The following is a 17324-nucleotide window of genomic DNA, read 5'->3' as shown; positions in this document are numbered from 1 at the left end:
ATTTCGAAAAAATGTATTGTCGTATTTAAAATAAAAGAACACTGTACCGGACTTCCACCACTACAAGGGTCTTCTACAAAAGGCACGACCACCGTAATAGGTTTCCGTAAAATAAAATACTGCTGGAAGAGTTCCTTTGGACGGACGACCACTGGAAGGGTATTCATTAGGATGGAAGAAGGAAAGAAGGCGAAAGTTTTTCTATAGAGTAAAATATCACTAGAATGGTCTTCTCTAGGATAGAAGACCACTGAAAGGGATTCTGCAGCATAAAAGGTTACCGAAATTGTATTTTATGGAATAAAAGAGAATCCTAGAAGAGCAATGGAAAATACCCTAGCATACAACCGAAAGGGTTTTCTATAGAATAGAAGGGTCTTCTTAGAATAGAAGACCAATAAATTGGGTTTCTATAGATTGCATCTGGAGGGGTCTTCTTTATAATGGAAGACAACTGAAACGGCCTTCTGCAGAACAGAAGTCTACTGGAAAGGGCTTTTACAAAATTTAAGACTACTGCAAGGGTTCTTCTAAAGCCTTTAGACCTGGCAAATTCACCATTGACCAGATATTTACCCTGCGGCAAATCCTGGAGAAGACCCAAGAGATGCAGATCGACACTTATCACCTTTCTATACCCTCACCATTTACGCTAACGAGGGTATATACACTTTCATACGGGCAAAATGTGCCTCATCGAAATAATGGTTTTAGACCCCAAGTATGTTTGGACGAAATGTGTTTCAGACAATTTGGAGTCGATTTAGCAACGTCCGTCCGTATGTCTGGCTATTGCGCACGATAACTCTCGAACGGATGAACCGATTTGGTCCAAAACTTGGCTTTCGCAATATTTTGTCCAAACTTAGTTTAAGTTCGAAGATGGGTTATATAGGTCCACTCCTTCCGGTACCTCCCCCACAAAACTTCGGAAAAGTTCAGTTTAGGACCTGTTCACTAATCGCTTTGATTTTTGTTGTCGCAACTTGCATTCACTGCCCCCCATATAACGGTATAAGCTTCATCAGGGGCAAGTCCATACTTCCTGAGAAAATAGCCTGAAAGTTACCAAAAAGCCCTATGACACCGTGTGTAGTGGTTGGAGCGCAAGATAACTCTCGAACGGATCTGCCGATTCGGTCCACAATTTGGTCTTTGTAATATTTTGTGCAAACTTAGTTTAAGTTCGAAGATAATCCATATCGGTCCACTCCTTCAGGTACCTCCCCCACAAAAGTTCAAAAATGTTCGGAAAAATTGTGCACACGATAACTCTTTATGGGAGTGACCGATTTGGTCCATACTTTACACATCCTAGAATATCTACCAGATATAGATCAGGTTCGAATATGGTCTAGATTTGGGCACTCCTTCGGTTACCTCCCACATAAAATTTTGGATAAATTCACTTTAAGACCTGCTCTCGAATCACTTTGATTTTTGTTGAAGCTCGAACCGAATATATTATTAGGAAGTAACTGATACCTTTGAAAAAGTCGAAAGGGAATCTGCTAAAGTGGGTCTGGCGGTAAACGGCGAGAATACAAAGTTAATGGTGTCGCCGCGCAATGCGTCCATAGAGATCGGGCCAACTGTTGACGTTGGTTCCCATAATATTGAGGTAGTAAGGGACTTCGTCTACCTCGGCACCGCCGTAAACACAACCAACCACATCAGTTGTGAAATACGAAAAAGAGTAGTGTTGGCCAACAGATGCTACTTCAGGCTGAGTAAATAGTTTAGGAATAAAGCCACATCTCGTCAAACAAAAACAACGCTTTACAAAACACTGATACTACCCGTGCTGATGTATGGTTCAGAAGCATGGGTACTTGCGCAAGCAGACAAGACAATGCTGGGTGTGTTTGAGAGAAAAATTCTTCGAAAGATCTATAGAGCAACCTGCGTTGACGGCGAATATCGACGTCGTATGCACCACTAGCTGTATCTGTTATACAACGACATCAGCATAGATAAACGTATCGAGATGCAACGATTGCGATGGCTAGACCATATAATAAGAATAAACGATGATGAACCCTCTAAAAAGGCGTATAAATTCGGGACGCATGGCGGTGCACACAGAATTGACAGGCCAAAGAATAGATGGCGCAAACAAGTGGATGAAGTGATACAAAGCGGGGTATTCCAGAAAGCGAAGCACTAAACAGAGAGATTTGGAAATGTTTTCTTAGTTCGGCAAATGTTCTGTAATGAGCCTGCTAAGTAAGTAAGCAAGGGTCCTTCTAGGATCTTCTATAGAATAGAATATCGCTGGCATGGACTTCTGTGGAATAGAAGACCACTGTGAGGGCCTTTATGGAATAGAAGACAACTAGAGGAACATGGCATAGAACATCAGTGAAAGGGTCTTCTATGAACTGGAAAACCATACGGGGTCATCTAAAGAATATAACGGTACTGGAAAGGTCTTCTGTTCAATAGAAGACCTTTCCAGTACTGTTATATTCGAATATCTTTGGAAAATTATACCGATGCTACTGCTTGTGGTCCTGTTTAAGCGATATTAAGTTTTTCGTGGGCAAGTCCGTGCTTCCTAATATAGTGGCCCAAAACCTCTAAATTATGACTGGTGGGCACAATATCTATCGAAACTAATAACCCCAAAATAAGATCCACTTCCAAAATGGACTATGTCGATCCATTCCTTCAAGTACATCCTTCACAATACTTCTGAGCTTTAAACCAAATATATTTTTTGTCGGCAAGTTCATACTTCCAAAAAGGGCTACTAAATCTGCGTAGCCGGTATTAAATTCTATAGTGTTAATAGATGAAAGTTTCAATTTTCACAGGATGAGGAAAAATATCAGTCAGCTGTGCCGACAGATATAATCTTACTTGTTTTTTATGGACTGGATTATGGATTTTATTCAACATTCACATATAAAAACTGACCCTGAAAGAAGTCAACAAAAGCTCTCAATAGTTCCAAGTGCCGCCAATAAATTTTCTTTACCAGCATAAAACACTGTGCTTACCTTCATCAATTGAGATGCAGACAACTAGATAAATCTTTGATATTACGGCATATCAATTAAAATTGTATTGATACTTGGCATAGATAGGTTAATTAATAGGTGAGAAGCATACTATTTGCTTTAATCGCTTATGATCTTGATGACCTGTTGCTATTGCTGCTACACGCAGAAAAATTTATGTTAGAAATATGTTTGGATCCAAACAAATATATGTTTGGGACCGGTTGCAAACGAATTAATGTTTGGATCCAAACATAATATGTTTGGGTCCAAACAAATATATGTTTGCAACATTTTGTAACATATCTCAATTTGATATGTTTGGGTACCAACATATTTTTTATGTTAGAACATTTTTTTCATGGGTGGAGAGAGGATGTTTGTCAACGAGAGTAATTACAGTGCTCTCGCGGCTGTGGATTGCTGTTTTATAATGAAGAGTTGTGTGTATTGTATAAAAGAAGATGTAGAAGCGAAGAAGGGGGCTTTGGTGGCGTGTATGCGACAAACTCGTGTGTTTCTTGTTTTGTTGTTGTTAACCAACTTAGGAGGAGAAGAAGAAAAGAAGAAATGATATGAATTATATTTTTTTCTTTCTTCAGTGTTTTAGATGCCTTTGTAGAGTCAAGACGATAAAGTGAGTGAATAAATCAGTGTTTTGTGTTTTCTTAAAGAAATTGTGCTTTTTAGTAAATTAAATGCCCAATACATTTTATAATTGAATCGGAAATTTGAATGGAATTATTTTATTGGACAAGGAAGAAATCGCATTTAATATTGGTAATTACATACATACTTATGTATGTATATTTGAAATATGGCATATCCATATTTATTTATTACATTACATAATCATTTGATTCTAGATGCCGATTCCCCGCTGATGATTTCAACTATGAGGACAATTTATTTTATTTCACAACAAAGGAGAAGCGTTCAACTACGTTTCTATATATTTTTTCTTTTTAAAAGTGTGACTATTTACAAATTATTTCAATCAGTTTTTCTTTTATTAAATTGTGTTATGTATTTCTTTGGAATTTTGTATGTACCTATGTGTTTGTTGTTCTTTTGCCTTCCAATAAACAACCTCAACATTTGTGTGTATACTATGGAGATAGCCAGTGAGTTCTTACTGAGAGCAAGTGAGCACACATTTTAAAGTGTTTTACATTGAATTTTACGCTCCCTTGCTCTTAGTAAGCGCTCACTGGTGCATGTGTTTGTTTTTTTTTTTTGTGCCTTTTGGGTTTGTATTTTTTGCACCCAAACATATAAAATGTTTGCACCCAAACATAAAATTGTTTCCACCCAAACATAAAATTGTTTGCACCCAAACATAAATATCTTTGCACCCAAACATATATATGTTTGCACCCAAACATATATATGTTTGCACCCAAACATATATTTGTTTCCACCCAAACATATATTTGTTTGCAGACCCAAACATATATTATGTTTGGGACTGTTGAAAACATATATATGTTTGCTGCAAAATATGTTTGGGACATATGTTAGAGAGGCCGATTTTTTTTGCGTGTAATAAATACGTTATGCATATAAGTGGTGAGCCTGTAATCCCATCGACCTTAGTATTAATCTCTGAACTTTTCAGTGTAATTTAGCTGAATTTTTAATTACCGCTATTTAGAGAGGTGTCCGTTACTGCCACATCTGAGTAATTAATGAGTGTAATGCCAGTTTTTGCACTACTCTCACTAATGTTGAGCAATATGAACATGATGACCTCGCACCTTTATTTTAAATTTTAAAATACAATTCTCTAGACAAATGCTCTCAATGTGTTTCAACGTGTTCATTACTACTGTAGAGCGACGTATGACGATTACTCATTGTTGACTGGAAATCAAGGAAGAAATTGGAAGAGGGATTTAAAATATTATTAGAAATAAATATTTGAAAGTTTAAGTATCAAATAGCAGTCCTAAAATTCAACCCATATGTATACGGAAGTTGAAATCTTTTACTCTTCGAATAGCTTGTAACGGTTGCGTATCATATTTCTCTTTAAGCTGTGTTCACACTTGTCAACGCAAATCCATCAAACTGAATGAGAAGTAGAAGTACACTGAGTGAAAAAATGAGGTATTCAATTTATCAATATAATTTAATGATAATAATAAAAATGTCCTTGGGATATCCAAATATAAAGACATCTTGGAAATATTCCTATTAACTAAAGACCTCTAGGTTTTACAAAAAAGCTCCGGATTTGAATTGAAGCTTTATTAAAGAGAAAAAATCTTAAAATTGATTCCTCCCTGTATTCCCTTCTGACACTCACTGTACATTCTATGATGATTGATATGCTATTGTTTTCCATATTTCCCTTAAACCCTTTGGAAATTTGAATTTTTCTAACCTAACGCATTACTTCCAATACGTCGACGGATATTGAATGTTCCATAAACTATGGGATTCATGCATGAATTCGTGCAGGCAAATATAAACAGGGATTTACTGACAAGGGAACTGACATTATCCAACCGATGTCTTGTCGAACCAATACCACATTAGAATGATATAATAGCGAGTCCAACAAATGAGGAAAGCAATTACAATGGTTATGGTTATCTTCAGTGTGCCCATTTTGGCACGGCTCAAAACATCATCGTTTTGCAACAGATAGAACAGCATAGAAAGACAAAAATAAAAATGAAATGTTATTCTTGTAAACGGAACGGCGGAACACAGCAGCCGACGTTTTGGGATAGACTTCATGTAAATCACTTGGCACCTTACACGCATATTTAGCTCACCACTTGTGTGTAGCTACGTTTGCTTCTTACCAATGCCTTAAACTATACGCTTGGTCCTGCGTTAGATCTCCAAATATATGGAACCATATCAGTAGATAAAGATGGTCTGCGGACAGGCCTACATGGCACACATAGTGGCAATTTGGTACATAATGTGAATTCACTGGTGAAATGAGTAAAACGGCACACACTGGAAATAGACGCTAACGTTGGGATACTCCTCCAAGTGGAACAAATATGCCTGTAAAGCGAACACAAAACCGCATGCTTCACTGTTGTTTTTGCAAACGAAAGATGGACGTCTTAAAGACATGCAAATTGAACGTCATCATCATCATACTTACTTCAGATAGGCTACCCACTACAGAACCACACCAGGCAATGACCAACATAATGGGACCACGATTGGTGGAGAGTTTCAAAGGTTTCAGTATGGCATAATATCTAACAAAACATGACAACAAAACGACATCACAAATAAACTTTAAAACTTCAAACAAGAACAACATTATCTGCTCTACTACCAAGGATAAAGAGATAACCCCCTCATGCTCTAAATCTAAATTGATATGCATACCAAGACGATACCCAACAAATACAGGCCAAACACTCGAAAGAAACTCATAAGGCGACACATGTAAAGCGGCTGATTTCCATTGCACCGTATAGGCCCAAGCGATTTCCAATGGCATCACAGCAAAAACGTCACTAATGCCAAATGCATCAGCATGATGTCGATACGCGATGGACCACGCAAACGTCGTTTGGTCAGCAGATAAAACACCGTTGAATCGCCAATGGCTGAGATAACAAAAAGAATACTTTAACGGTACGGCAAAACAGATGATGATTTTGAGTAACATGTGAGAGGGAGAGTTAACAAGTAAAATGTCAATCGATGTAATTAAGTAATTGGGTGATGGAGATCGTGAAAGTTGAACATAATGTTGTTATTTTTTGAACATTTATTTAAAATTTTTAAAAAATTTAAAATTTATTTAAAAAATTAAAATTTAAATTAACCTAAAACTTCACATGATAATAACATAGAAATGCAATGCAGTCTGTGAAAACAGAAGAGGAAAATCAATTAGTAGAACTCCTTTTTGAATTCTACACGTTATTAAAAGTAACGTGACACCTGGATACACATTGTATTAGATACAAGCCCTACCTTATTATTACATGCAAGACTATTGTCTATACTTAACAGGAAGTGATACTAAAGTAAAACTTCAAACTATATTCTGAAATAATTTCCAATCAAATCATCATCCAGATAAACACGATAAAGCAGCCGAATGTTAACGAGCCGATACGACCCGATGCCCGTCTTCATTCAGTGCGGAAGAAGACAGATCGTTAAACCGCTGACGCAGCCCGATCGTCCTCAAGCCAAGCACTGTGGACTCTCTAAACATCACAACTTGATTACTTTTAAACAACCAATCAGATCCAGTAGAAGCCGATTACCAGAAACTCGATACCAACCAGATTAGCACGACTCCACCCCACTTACCATCAGTTAACTACTTCTCCTAATGTAAAAAAACATTTAACACTCACACAATTGTATAAATGAGACGTTTAATCGTTTTTCTTACTTAAAGTTTATGGGTCCTAAAGCCACTCCTGGTAACGGCGGAGATAACCTCAGTTTAAAACAAGTAAAAACGTGTTAAGTTCGGCCGGCCCGAGTTTTATACCCTCCAGTTTTTATAGCCTCCACCAAACTACAAAAACTTGGACCTATGCTGATAGTTTTTGGTGGAGATGTTGTGTGTCCACTGGGAACCTCAAATGTCGACTTACAAATAGTTCGGTCGAAATTTGTAGCTAAAATCTTCAAAATACCGACAACGGGGACTATACAAAAACATGGACCTTGTAACGAGGTTTTGTCGTCGGCTGGGGTAAGCTCAGTCGCGTCCAGGTTCTCCATAAGGACCTCCTAAACCTTACGAAATGAGAAGACTAGTATTCTCCCTTTCCTGGGGGTTTAATTCAGATCTTTATTGATTAAAACTAGTTTACAATCTACTCGTGATTAAATGCGATAACTACATTTAATGTATATGGGTTGGATTCGTTGGGGTTGATTATGGCCGCTTCGGCGTTACTGCGGAAGTTTTGGCAGTTGGGGACTTCGTGGCGTGCCCTCTGCTAGATGCTATGGTTCGCTGGTGATTAATCGGAAACTGTCGGTTCGTATATGATCGGGAATCAGGTAAGTTGACAATACTCGTAGTTAATCGGAATGGCTGTTTGTAGATGTTCGAGACCCCGATGTATTCAGGGTTCGGCTGCAGATGTTCGGGACCACGATGTACTCGGGGTTCGGCTGCAGATGTTCGGGACCACGATGTATTCGGAGTTCGGCTGCAGATGTTCGGGACCACGATGTATTCGGAGTTCGGCTGCAGATGTTAGGGACCACGATGTATTCGGAGTTCTGCTGTTGATGTTCGGGCCCACGATGTATTCAGGGTTCGGCTGCAAATGTTTGGGACCACGAGGTGTTCGGAGTTCGGCTGTCGATGTTCGGGTGTTAGTCTAGGCTACGATCTAGTGTCTACTGTACGCTACTGTGTGCTAAGTACGAAACAGCTGACCCGAAGGCCCTGTGGAACACCTGGCACGAATGCCCTGTGGAACAGATGACCCGAAGGCCCTGTGGAACAGCTGGCACGAATGCCCTGTGGAACAGGTGGCACGAATGCCCTGTGGAACAGATGACCCGAAGGCCCTGTGGAACAGCCGACACAAATGCCCTGTGGAACAGCTGGCACGAATGCCCTGTGGAACAGATGACCCGAAGGCCCTGTGGAACAGCCGGCACGAATGCACTGTGAAACAGATGACCCGAAGGACCTGTGTAACAGCTGGCACGAATGCCCTGTGGAACAGATGACCCGAAGGCCCTGTGGAACAGCTGGCATGAATTCCCTGTTGAACAGATGACCCGAAGGACCTGTGAAATGTATCAACCACCACAACTTAATGTGGTAGCTTCCAAAAATAATTTCCAACACTGTTACACCAGGTGTAAGTTGGCGGACTTAGAGCAACCGTTTGTTCCAGCCCGTGTAGCAAACTCCCTGCAGTAGTAAGCCCCCCCCCCCTTTCTCAATTAAATCTGAAATACTTTAGTGGCCTGGAGTACAGAGTGAATGAGAATTATTCGCAGGGTGCGTTAAAATTGTAACTACGAAATTACCCTGGAATTGAATTCTCCGTCGGGTTGCATGTTAAACAGAACATGTAAACAGATGTAATGTAGCGACTGCTGCCTATTGAATGGCTGTGCAGTATGTCTGCAGTGTATTGGGTGGTAGCTGGTATTGTCTTGTTGTTCTATATGCAGAGTATTTAGTGGTAGCCAGTATTGTGTTGTTGTGTTATAATTATCAAAATGACGGTTTTTAGTGGATATACTTTGTGATTACTGGGAACCCCAAAGATGAAATTATAGGTAGTTCGGTCATAAAATGTAGATAAAATCCACAAAATACCAAAAATAGAGAGGTACCGTTATATGGAGGCTACACCAAAACATGGACATATGTTGACAGTTTTAAGTGGAGATGTTTTGTGATTACTAGGAACCTCAACTGTCAAATTTCACGTAGTTTGGTCAAAAAATCTTCAAAATACCGAAAATCGGGAGGTACCATTATATGTGGGCTATACCAAAACATGGACCTATATTGACGGTGTTTAGTGGAGATAATTTGTGACCACTGGGAACCCCAAACGTGAAATTACAGGTAGTTTGGTTAAAAAATTTAGCTAAAATCCCCAAAATACCGAAAATCGGGAGGTACCGTTATAAAGGGGGCTATACCAAAAAGTGGTCCGATATAGCCCAACTTCGAACTTGACCTGCCTATGGCAAAAATACACTCGGGTGCAAAAATATAGCGCTCTAGCTCAATTATTGCGAACGCTAGAGTGATTACAACAGACGGAACGTGTTAGAATTTTATACTGATCAAGAATATATATGGGCAAAACTGCCAATTATTTCATATTCCATTTCCAAAAAATTGAATTTTTTCTTTTCGCGCTACATTAACGATTTTTGGTACATAGGTTAAGAAAAAATTCCCCAGTATAAATCCGCTCGCGAGCAAATTTTTGGTTGTTGCGGACAAATGTTATCGCGGTTTTACTTTTGCTTTTAAGAAAAAATTATTATAAAAACGCTAATTATTTTATTGAGCACAATTGTCACTAAAAAGTTATCACGAAGTGACGTCATTAAGTAGATTGCATAATATTTGTAAAATGTTACTCAGCATTCGCGGAATTTACAAAAAATCGACAAAATGTTAAATGTAATCCGAATTTTTTGAAAATATAGGTGCATTTACCCGTCAAATATTACAAAAAAGTAACAGTTTTAAAGAAAGACTTAACGGGGAATCAAATGAGACCAAACTTATAATCATCGGGATAGTAGTTAGGATATTATAGCCAAAATAAGCACATATTTGTGTTACAAAAAACTAATTTTGGTTTGGAATAATGGTTTTCACATGCATTCTAGAGTCGAAAATATTGGAAAAATTCTATAGGAGTACTTCTTTTATTTTTTTTGAAACTCCCAAGGAAATTGGCGGATTTTGCTTTATCTACATTCACATAGAAGGTTTCCCATTGAGGAAAGTTATCGGGTTGTTGAAATAAATCATTAGACTTCTTAAACGGAAATAGAATTCAAATAAACCGCTTTAACTTATATGCATTATTAAAATATGTGTAAATCGCGTAATTATGAAAATCGTTTTGTCCGCATGTGATTTTCATGTACAGCAAGACCTTATCTTTTAATTTGTATATATTTTTCGAAATATAATTTGGACGCTAAGATGTAGCATCGGCTGCATCTTAGCATTAAAAAACCTATAAAACATCGCTAATTTGCACAAAGTTCATACAATTTCGTTCCGCATCCGGTTTTAGTGTCACCATGAAAATCTGCATCTATATATACCTATTTCAAGGCAATCAGTCAAGAACCGTGGATGTAGCATCACACACTATTTTTGGGATAAAATGAATGTAGTTCCCTTATCAGTGAAGTTTTTAAATCTCTGTTTCCGCAAAAAGGAAGATGCTGCACTAGTTTTTTCATAGTAGTGCAAGCGGCCGACAGAATACGCGATAAAATGCGCGATATTTTCAAAAACAATATTAGGTGATTTTCCTACCTTGGAATTTCTCCTATCTCGCGTTTTAGTAGATGGATTTTAACGAATAATGATTTATTAGATCCGCAACGTAAAAATCCAAAATTTGCAATCATGCACGAGTAAATCGAATGCCAATTGTACAAATTAGACCCGAAATATATGATTTTTAGAAATTTGTTCGCACAAAATTTTCGTATTTGGATACAGATTTCTCTGAAGCTGTGTAGGCTACATTCACGACACATATATCAAATAAATCAGAATCGTGAGTTCTTCATTCCTATATATGATTTTTTGAAAAACCTGTTTGCGGAACGAAATTATAAGAAAATTTCAAAAAACACTTAAAATCTGGCTTCAAAATGTCAGCATCATTTAATGGTAGACGCAGATCAAATTTTGAGAAGTTATACACTAGTGAGATGATCCTTATTTAGTTGCCTTCTACTTTTACTTTAACGGGAAAATCGTGAAAAGTGTGGTTTAATCACAAATCGAGAGAAAACAAAAAAAGACACGTTGGCTTCAACCCATTTTTACCCATTTTTTAACATAAATATAGCCACAGCTTCCACGCAAATCAACTTTGAAGGCCAATATTTTTTGCCAAGTCTAAAAACATTTCATTTTATCCGAAAGCATGTAAATTGTACAATATACAACCACTATTCGCGAGTTATAAACGGGTAAACCTTGGCTTCAACGATGTTAAATTTTCAATAATATTGCCCATATATATACAGTATAATATCGATAATCCGGACACCACATGTTTTGGCGGTGTCCGGATTATCGAATTGTCCGGATTACCGGGTAGTTACGAAAAACACTCAATTTTGTGTTTAAACTATAAATAATGCTACATTTAATAAATATAAACATTTTATTTAACATTAAATATACCGTGTGTTAAGATTTTATGCCTGGGTTCAATTTCCTGGTGAGAAAACATCACATTTTCAATGGTGGCAAAAATACTGCTGAATGTGATGCTGGCGAAATTTTCTCAGAAAACTTGCAATTTATCTACAAGTGGTGTCGTAAGACTCGCTGCTGGGACTCTTCTATAAAAAGTAGGTCCCTTCTCATTGAGATAATAATAAAACTTCTCTACAAGTGGTGTCTTAGGACACGCCGTTCGGACTCGACAATAAACAGTAGGCCCCTTATCATTGAGCTAATATGCATCGGGGTGCACTCATTGATATGAGAGAAGTCTCCCTTGTCCCGTATGGGATGTTTACCAATTTACCACTTCAAACAATAAAATGAATAGCAGAAATAACTCAATGTAGAAGAAAATGAAACAGTGTCCAGATTATTGAGGTAAAAAATTGCCGTATGTCCGGATTACCGAGTCTAAAGTGTAAATATTTTTAGTGTCCGGACTCCGGACTACCGCGTTGTCCGGATTAACGAGTGGCCGGATTATCGAGACTATACTATATATTTATATATATATATATATATATATATATTCTTGATCAGTATAAAATTCTGATCAAGATATAGCCCATCCGATATTGCCATCTTTGAACTTGACCTGCCTATGGCAAAAAAACACTCGGACCACTTTTTTATGGTCGCAAATGATTAGTTCAATGTGTTACAAATAGAAAAACAAACTTAATTTAGCCGCCATACTATGGTGGAGGGTATACAAAAATTAATCATTATTAGGCCTATATACATGTTATACATGTTTCGCAAAAGCTATGTGCACGATAACTCTCGAAGGCACAACCGATTTCGTCTATCATAATATTTCTACCAGACATAGATCAAGTTCGAATATGGACTATATCGGCCCACTCCTTAGGGTACCTCCCACACAAAATTTCAAAAAGTGCAGTTTAGGACCTCCTTCCGAATCGTTTTGATTTCTGTTGTAACAATTTATATTCGCTCCCGCCATTACGATGGTAATGTTCATACTTCCTGAGAAAATGGCCCGAAAGCTATAAAAACCCGCTATGGTCCGAAAGCTATAAAAACCCGCTATGGCACCATGTGTATTTTGATGGAGCGCACGATAATTCTCGAGCGGATAAACCGAATCTGTTTAAAATTTGGCAGTGGTAATATTTGCGCAAACTTTAATTATGTTCTAAGATGGGCTATATCGGCCCACTCTTTTGGGTTCACAGAATTTAAAAACTTTTCTTAAAAATGGTGCGCACGATAATTCTCGGAGGCAGTAACCGATTTGCTCCATATTTTGCACATCGTCATATTTCTACGAGAATATGAACTGTATATGTCAACTCCTGCGGGTACCTCCCACACAAAATTTCGGAAAAGTGCAGTTTAGAACTTTTTTCCGAATCGTTTTGATTTTTCTTGCAACAGGTTGCACTGATGGCCCCTATTACGATGGTTCAAGGTTTTCGTGTGGCAAGTCCATACTTCTTGAGAAAATAATTCGAAAACTTTAAACAACACCTACGGCCAGCAAGAACCACCTCGAATTTCACCACCAGCCACGCACCAGCCAAATCCATATTTTTGCAAGTTCATACACCGAAAATTCTGAAATGCCTCTAACTACATACATTTTTTGGAAGAAAAATGTGTTTCAATTCAAACAAGATGAGGGTAGAGTTGGGCAATCATCTTCAATTGAACGATCCGGATCACTATCTCGTTCAATGGACACCGGTAATTTCTTTGACAAAACTGCGTATACTTTATTTCACACGTTGATTTTTATTATGTTATTCATTCGTCTTTGAACGAGGACAGTGATCCGTATCGTTCAATTGAACGAGATTGTCCAACTCTAGATGAGGGTATAACTCTGTAGGCAAAGCCGACTGACACTTTTTCCCTTTTTTTACAAAGTGATTTTGTCAAGTCACTGTAAACAACACAACACATGGTCATATGTCAAACTGTCCCGAGTACGTTTAGGCTAAAAACTATCAAATTTCCAAAAAAAAAATTCAAAAGGCGTCTGATAACACTATTTGTTAGTTGCTTTGATTTGGAATTTATGTTTTTGCTTGTAAATTATTTTTTGTTTGCAGATTGTCAAAGTTTTAAAAATTTAATTTAATTAAATTTCCACAAGATTGTTTGGTTTATTTTAAGTTAATTATTTAAACTCTAATGTTCTGTTGCTTAGCGGGTGGTAATCGCAGGTGGGCAAAAAACTATTATGAAAGGCACATCTTTTCGTGTACCCCAGAATCGGAATGGATAAAATAACATGCCACTACTGGAACGGCCTTAATAGCATGTAATTTTGTTAATAATTTAGTATGCTTTCTTTGTTTAATTTCACTATGAATTCCCTTTAAGATTTGTTAATGTTGTTCTCTTCGTTGATGACGTTTCACAAACTTGCGTCTTCAATAAGCTCGAATGATTAAAATTCTATTTAATTCCGATCCTTTATAAAACATTAAAATTACTTACCTTTTCTTAACACGTTTATAATTTCCGCCATTAATATCCCTCCCATAAAATGTCATTGCGTTATTTTGTCACACTTTTCAAGTATTGTCACACTTTTCAAGTATTGACAACACTCCTATTTTTTCTTCTCTCTTTCAGATGTCAATTTGGTTTGCCAGTATTTTCTTTTCTCCAAATTCTCAACAAAATTTCCCTAAAAACGCCCGGATGTTATTGAAATTCCCCAAAAAAAAAAATCCTCAAACATTTCTTAAGTTCCGGCCCACACTAGAGTGATTTCATTGAAAATTTTCATGATATTATGCGCCCCTAGATCGAGCTCCATAGTAGAGTAATGGCATGAAGTTGCAATAGTTGGAAACTCGATCTAAGAAGGCCTAATTTCCCGTTTTTTTTTTTTCAATGAAATCATTCTAGAGTAGACTGGGTCTAACAAATAATTACAAAAATTAGTTTTATTTTACTTTTGAAATTCATTTCATTCATTTTATTTTACATAATTGACTTAAAAATAGGAAACGTTAACAATAAGTTGTATATTGAAATTCAATTAAATTGGTTTCAAACATGTAAAGTATTCTTAGACTTATATATCAATTAAATTAACGATATTAAAAACTTCACTCTTAGGTGATTCAGAATCATCTGATTGGATTTACATATATAAATTTTTATAATGAAAGATTTATTTAGGTGGGTAAAATAAAAAAGTGGTAAAACTGGAAACATCAAATGCACCAAGATCCACTGCCAATCGTTAGCTTTAAGAATGATAGGAAGGGATTTAACAATTAAGAGAGGATCCACATGATTTCGATTTTTGGCCCAGGGACAATTGTCGCGGACATTTGGTATGTCATCACCATCCATGTCATCATCACAAGCATCGCCCCTATAAGAAAGGAATATTGACATTTAGAACCGATTCTGATTTTGGAATTTTTGATTAAGTCCATATTTTTACTATCGATTCTCAACAAAAGATTGTGGCATGAATGAAGTATCTACGTTTTTTTAAATAACGTGGATAAGGTTATATCAAAACGGGAAAATACAGTAATCTTTTTTCACATACTTACTTTCCATCACCATCCGCAACCAATTGATCAACAATGCTAATCACTGGACTGGTGTACTATAGGTGCCATTGTGTGTAAATCCTTCACGGCAGTTGCATTGATAGGAACCCTGCGGAAAATTAACAATCTTCAATCGAAAGATATTCTAAAAAACTAAATACAAGACTTACAATGGTATTAACACACACGGAATTCTCTCAACACCTAGCCACAACACTTTGGCTTTCACTAATATCCACACAGGTTTGACGTTGAAAGGTATTTGTCCAATATTTAGCAATGTAACCTGGAAGCAGACAATATATTAAAATTTGAAAATATTTGTTGATCTTAAAGATCACTGACCAATAACCTTCATAGCCCAATGGACATGGTTCAAAACGGAAGCCTAGACTTAGATTGGCAATATATCACAGGGCGTGTACAATTGCCATTCATTGATATGAATGGGCGCACGGGACACAACGATAGTATGGCGGAATCTTAGAGTCAATACACATTGGGCCTGTAAAGAAGAAAGTTGCATGAATGTGGGTGGCTTCGTAAAAAATAGTTCGATATTTTAAATATTGACATACTAGCAGACCCGGGTCCGCATTACTGGCCCATCGTATTGAGTTGTAATGCCTACTTTTTACGGACTTTATGCTTTACATTTCAAAGATAGGTATTTTCTACCTCATTTCTTCGGGTCCTTTGTCAAACCGAGCTATTCATTGAGGATTTTAAATTTATCAACAGATTTTGTATGTAACCTTTATTTCCCTTACGGATGTTCTTGGATTTTTTGCCCATTGATATTGTTAAGGATTTATTATCGTGCGTGGCCCCCATCTTTATCCTAAAGCGATATAATTAAAAATGGTAAAGATTATTTTTTCATGGTTGAAGGGAGGTGAACTTCACCATTTAAAGAAAATGTGTAAATGTATTGTTTTTCTAAATAGTTGAGATACCACGCCACCTCCGAAATTCATGCCTACATGTACCACGGCACATTCCACAAAATTTCATGAAACTCGGTTCGTTAGAATTCAAGATATAACACACTTAAAAGTGGCCGTGGTCGGGACTTCAGGCACCAAGAAAGATCGGGGGCGCAACGACCGTTGTCTCGAAAATTAATTTGCAAGCAGATGCATTCATACGTTTAGCAATTATAGCGATTATAAAACAATATGCCCCGAAATTCATCAAGAAAAATATATATCATTTCCCGGCCATGAGACATTCCTGAACATTTTCTGAAAATTTCATGAAATTATGTTCAATACTTCCCTCAGAAATTTAAATTCAATACAAACAAATCATGCCCTATCAACCTAAGGCATCCTAATGGGTGAACTCTACAGTTTTCTGAGAAAAATGCTCCTCATTTTTATATTTTGGGTTTTAAAAATCTCTCCAGTTAAAGAGTTTAAATGATTGTCTGTCAGAGTCAGGGATGCCAGATAAGTTTGGTAGAAAATCGGCACTTTTCGGGTGCCAAAATCGGCAAAAAATTTTCAAAATCGGAAAAAAATCGGCAAATTAATAAACATTTATTTCAGTTCAAATTATCGCTTTATTTAATAAGCATAAGTTTAAAAAATAACATTTTAAGTGCAACAAAACAATTAACAATTCATAAAACAAGGCAATAATTCAAAATTCATAAATCAAGGCAATAATTCAAAATATGTATGAAAATAAATGGTTTTACCATATGCATATGAAGCATATATTTATGTATAAGTACGTGTATATATGAGATCAATATATTTTCAATTCAGTCAAGCTAAAAAACGTATACAAATATTGTCTTAAGAGGTTAATTAATAAGGTGATTGTTTTTATAACCTCAGCATT

At 36.8% G+C, this 17324-nt stretch overlaps 1 protein-coding gene and 1 pseudogene across 10 annotated transcripts in view; both read right to left on the bottom strand.

Moving 5' to 3' along the window:
- Positions 1–5945: 5945 nt before the first annotated feature.
- On the bottom strand, positions 5946–14453 carry LOC141395345 (adipokinetic hormone/corazonin-related peptide receptor variant I-like; annotated as a pseudogene).
- Positions 14454–14850: 397 nt separating this feature from the next.
- LOC141393585 (uncharacterized) overlaps positions 14851–17324 on the bottom strand; it is a 74535-nt gene continuing 72061 nt past the window's right edge. For 4 of the 10 annotated variants that reach the window (XM_073966744.1, XM_073966746.1, XM_073966745.1 and 1 more), the window contains exons 10-13: positions 15822–15981; positions 15647–15762; positions 15477–15585; positions 14851–15289 (exon numbers count right to left, since the gene is read on the bottom strand). In XM_073966744.1, coding sequence (XP_073822845.1) covers positions 15966–15981 — 16 coding nt within the window. In that variant the 3' untranslated portion in view covers positions 14851–15289; positions 15477–15585; positions 15647–15762; positions 15822–15965. The remainder of the gene's footprint in view (positions 15290–15476; positions 15586–15646; positions 15763–15821; positions 15982–17324) is intronic. The other 6 variants (XM_073966752.1, XM_073966751.1, XM_073966753.1 and 3 more) reach the window with 2 other exon arrangements.

The sequence above is a fragment of the Musca autumnalis genome, unplaced genomic scaffold (assembly GCF_047663935.1).
Source record: "Musca autumnalis isolate F117 unplaced genomic scaffold, ASM4766393v1 scaffold_2, whole genome shotgun sequence".
NCBI classification, from domain to species: domain Eukaryota; kingdom Metazoa; phylum Arthropoda; class Insecta; order Diptera; family Muscidae; genus Musca; species Musca autumnalis.
Note: the sequence above shows the minus strand (reverse complement) of the source record. Positions and strands in the feature narration are given on the sequence as shown.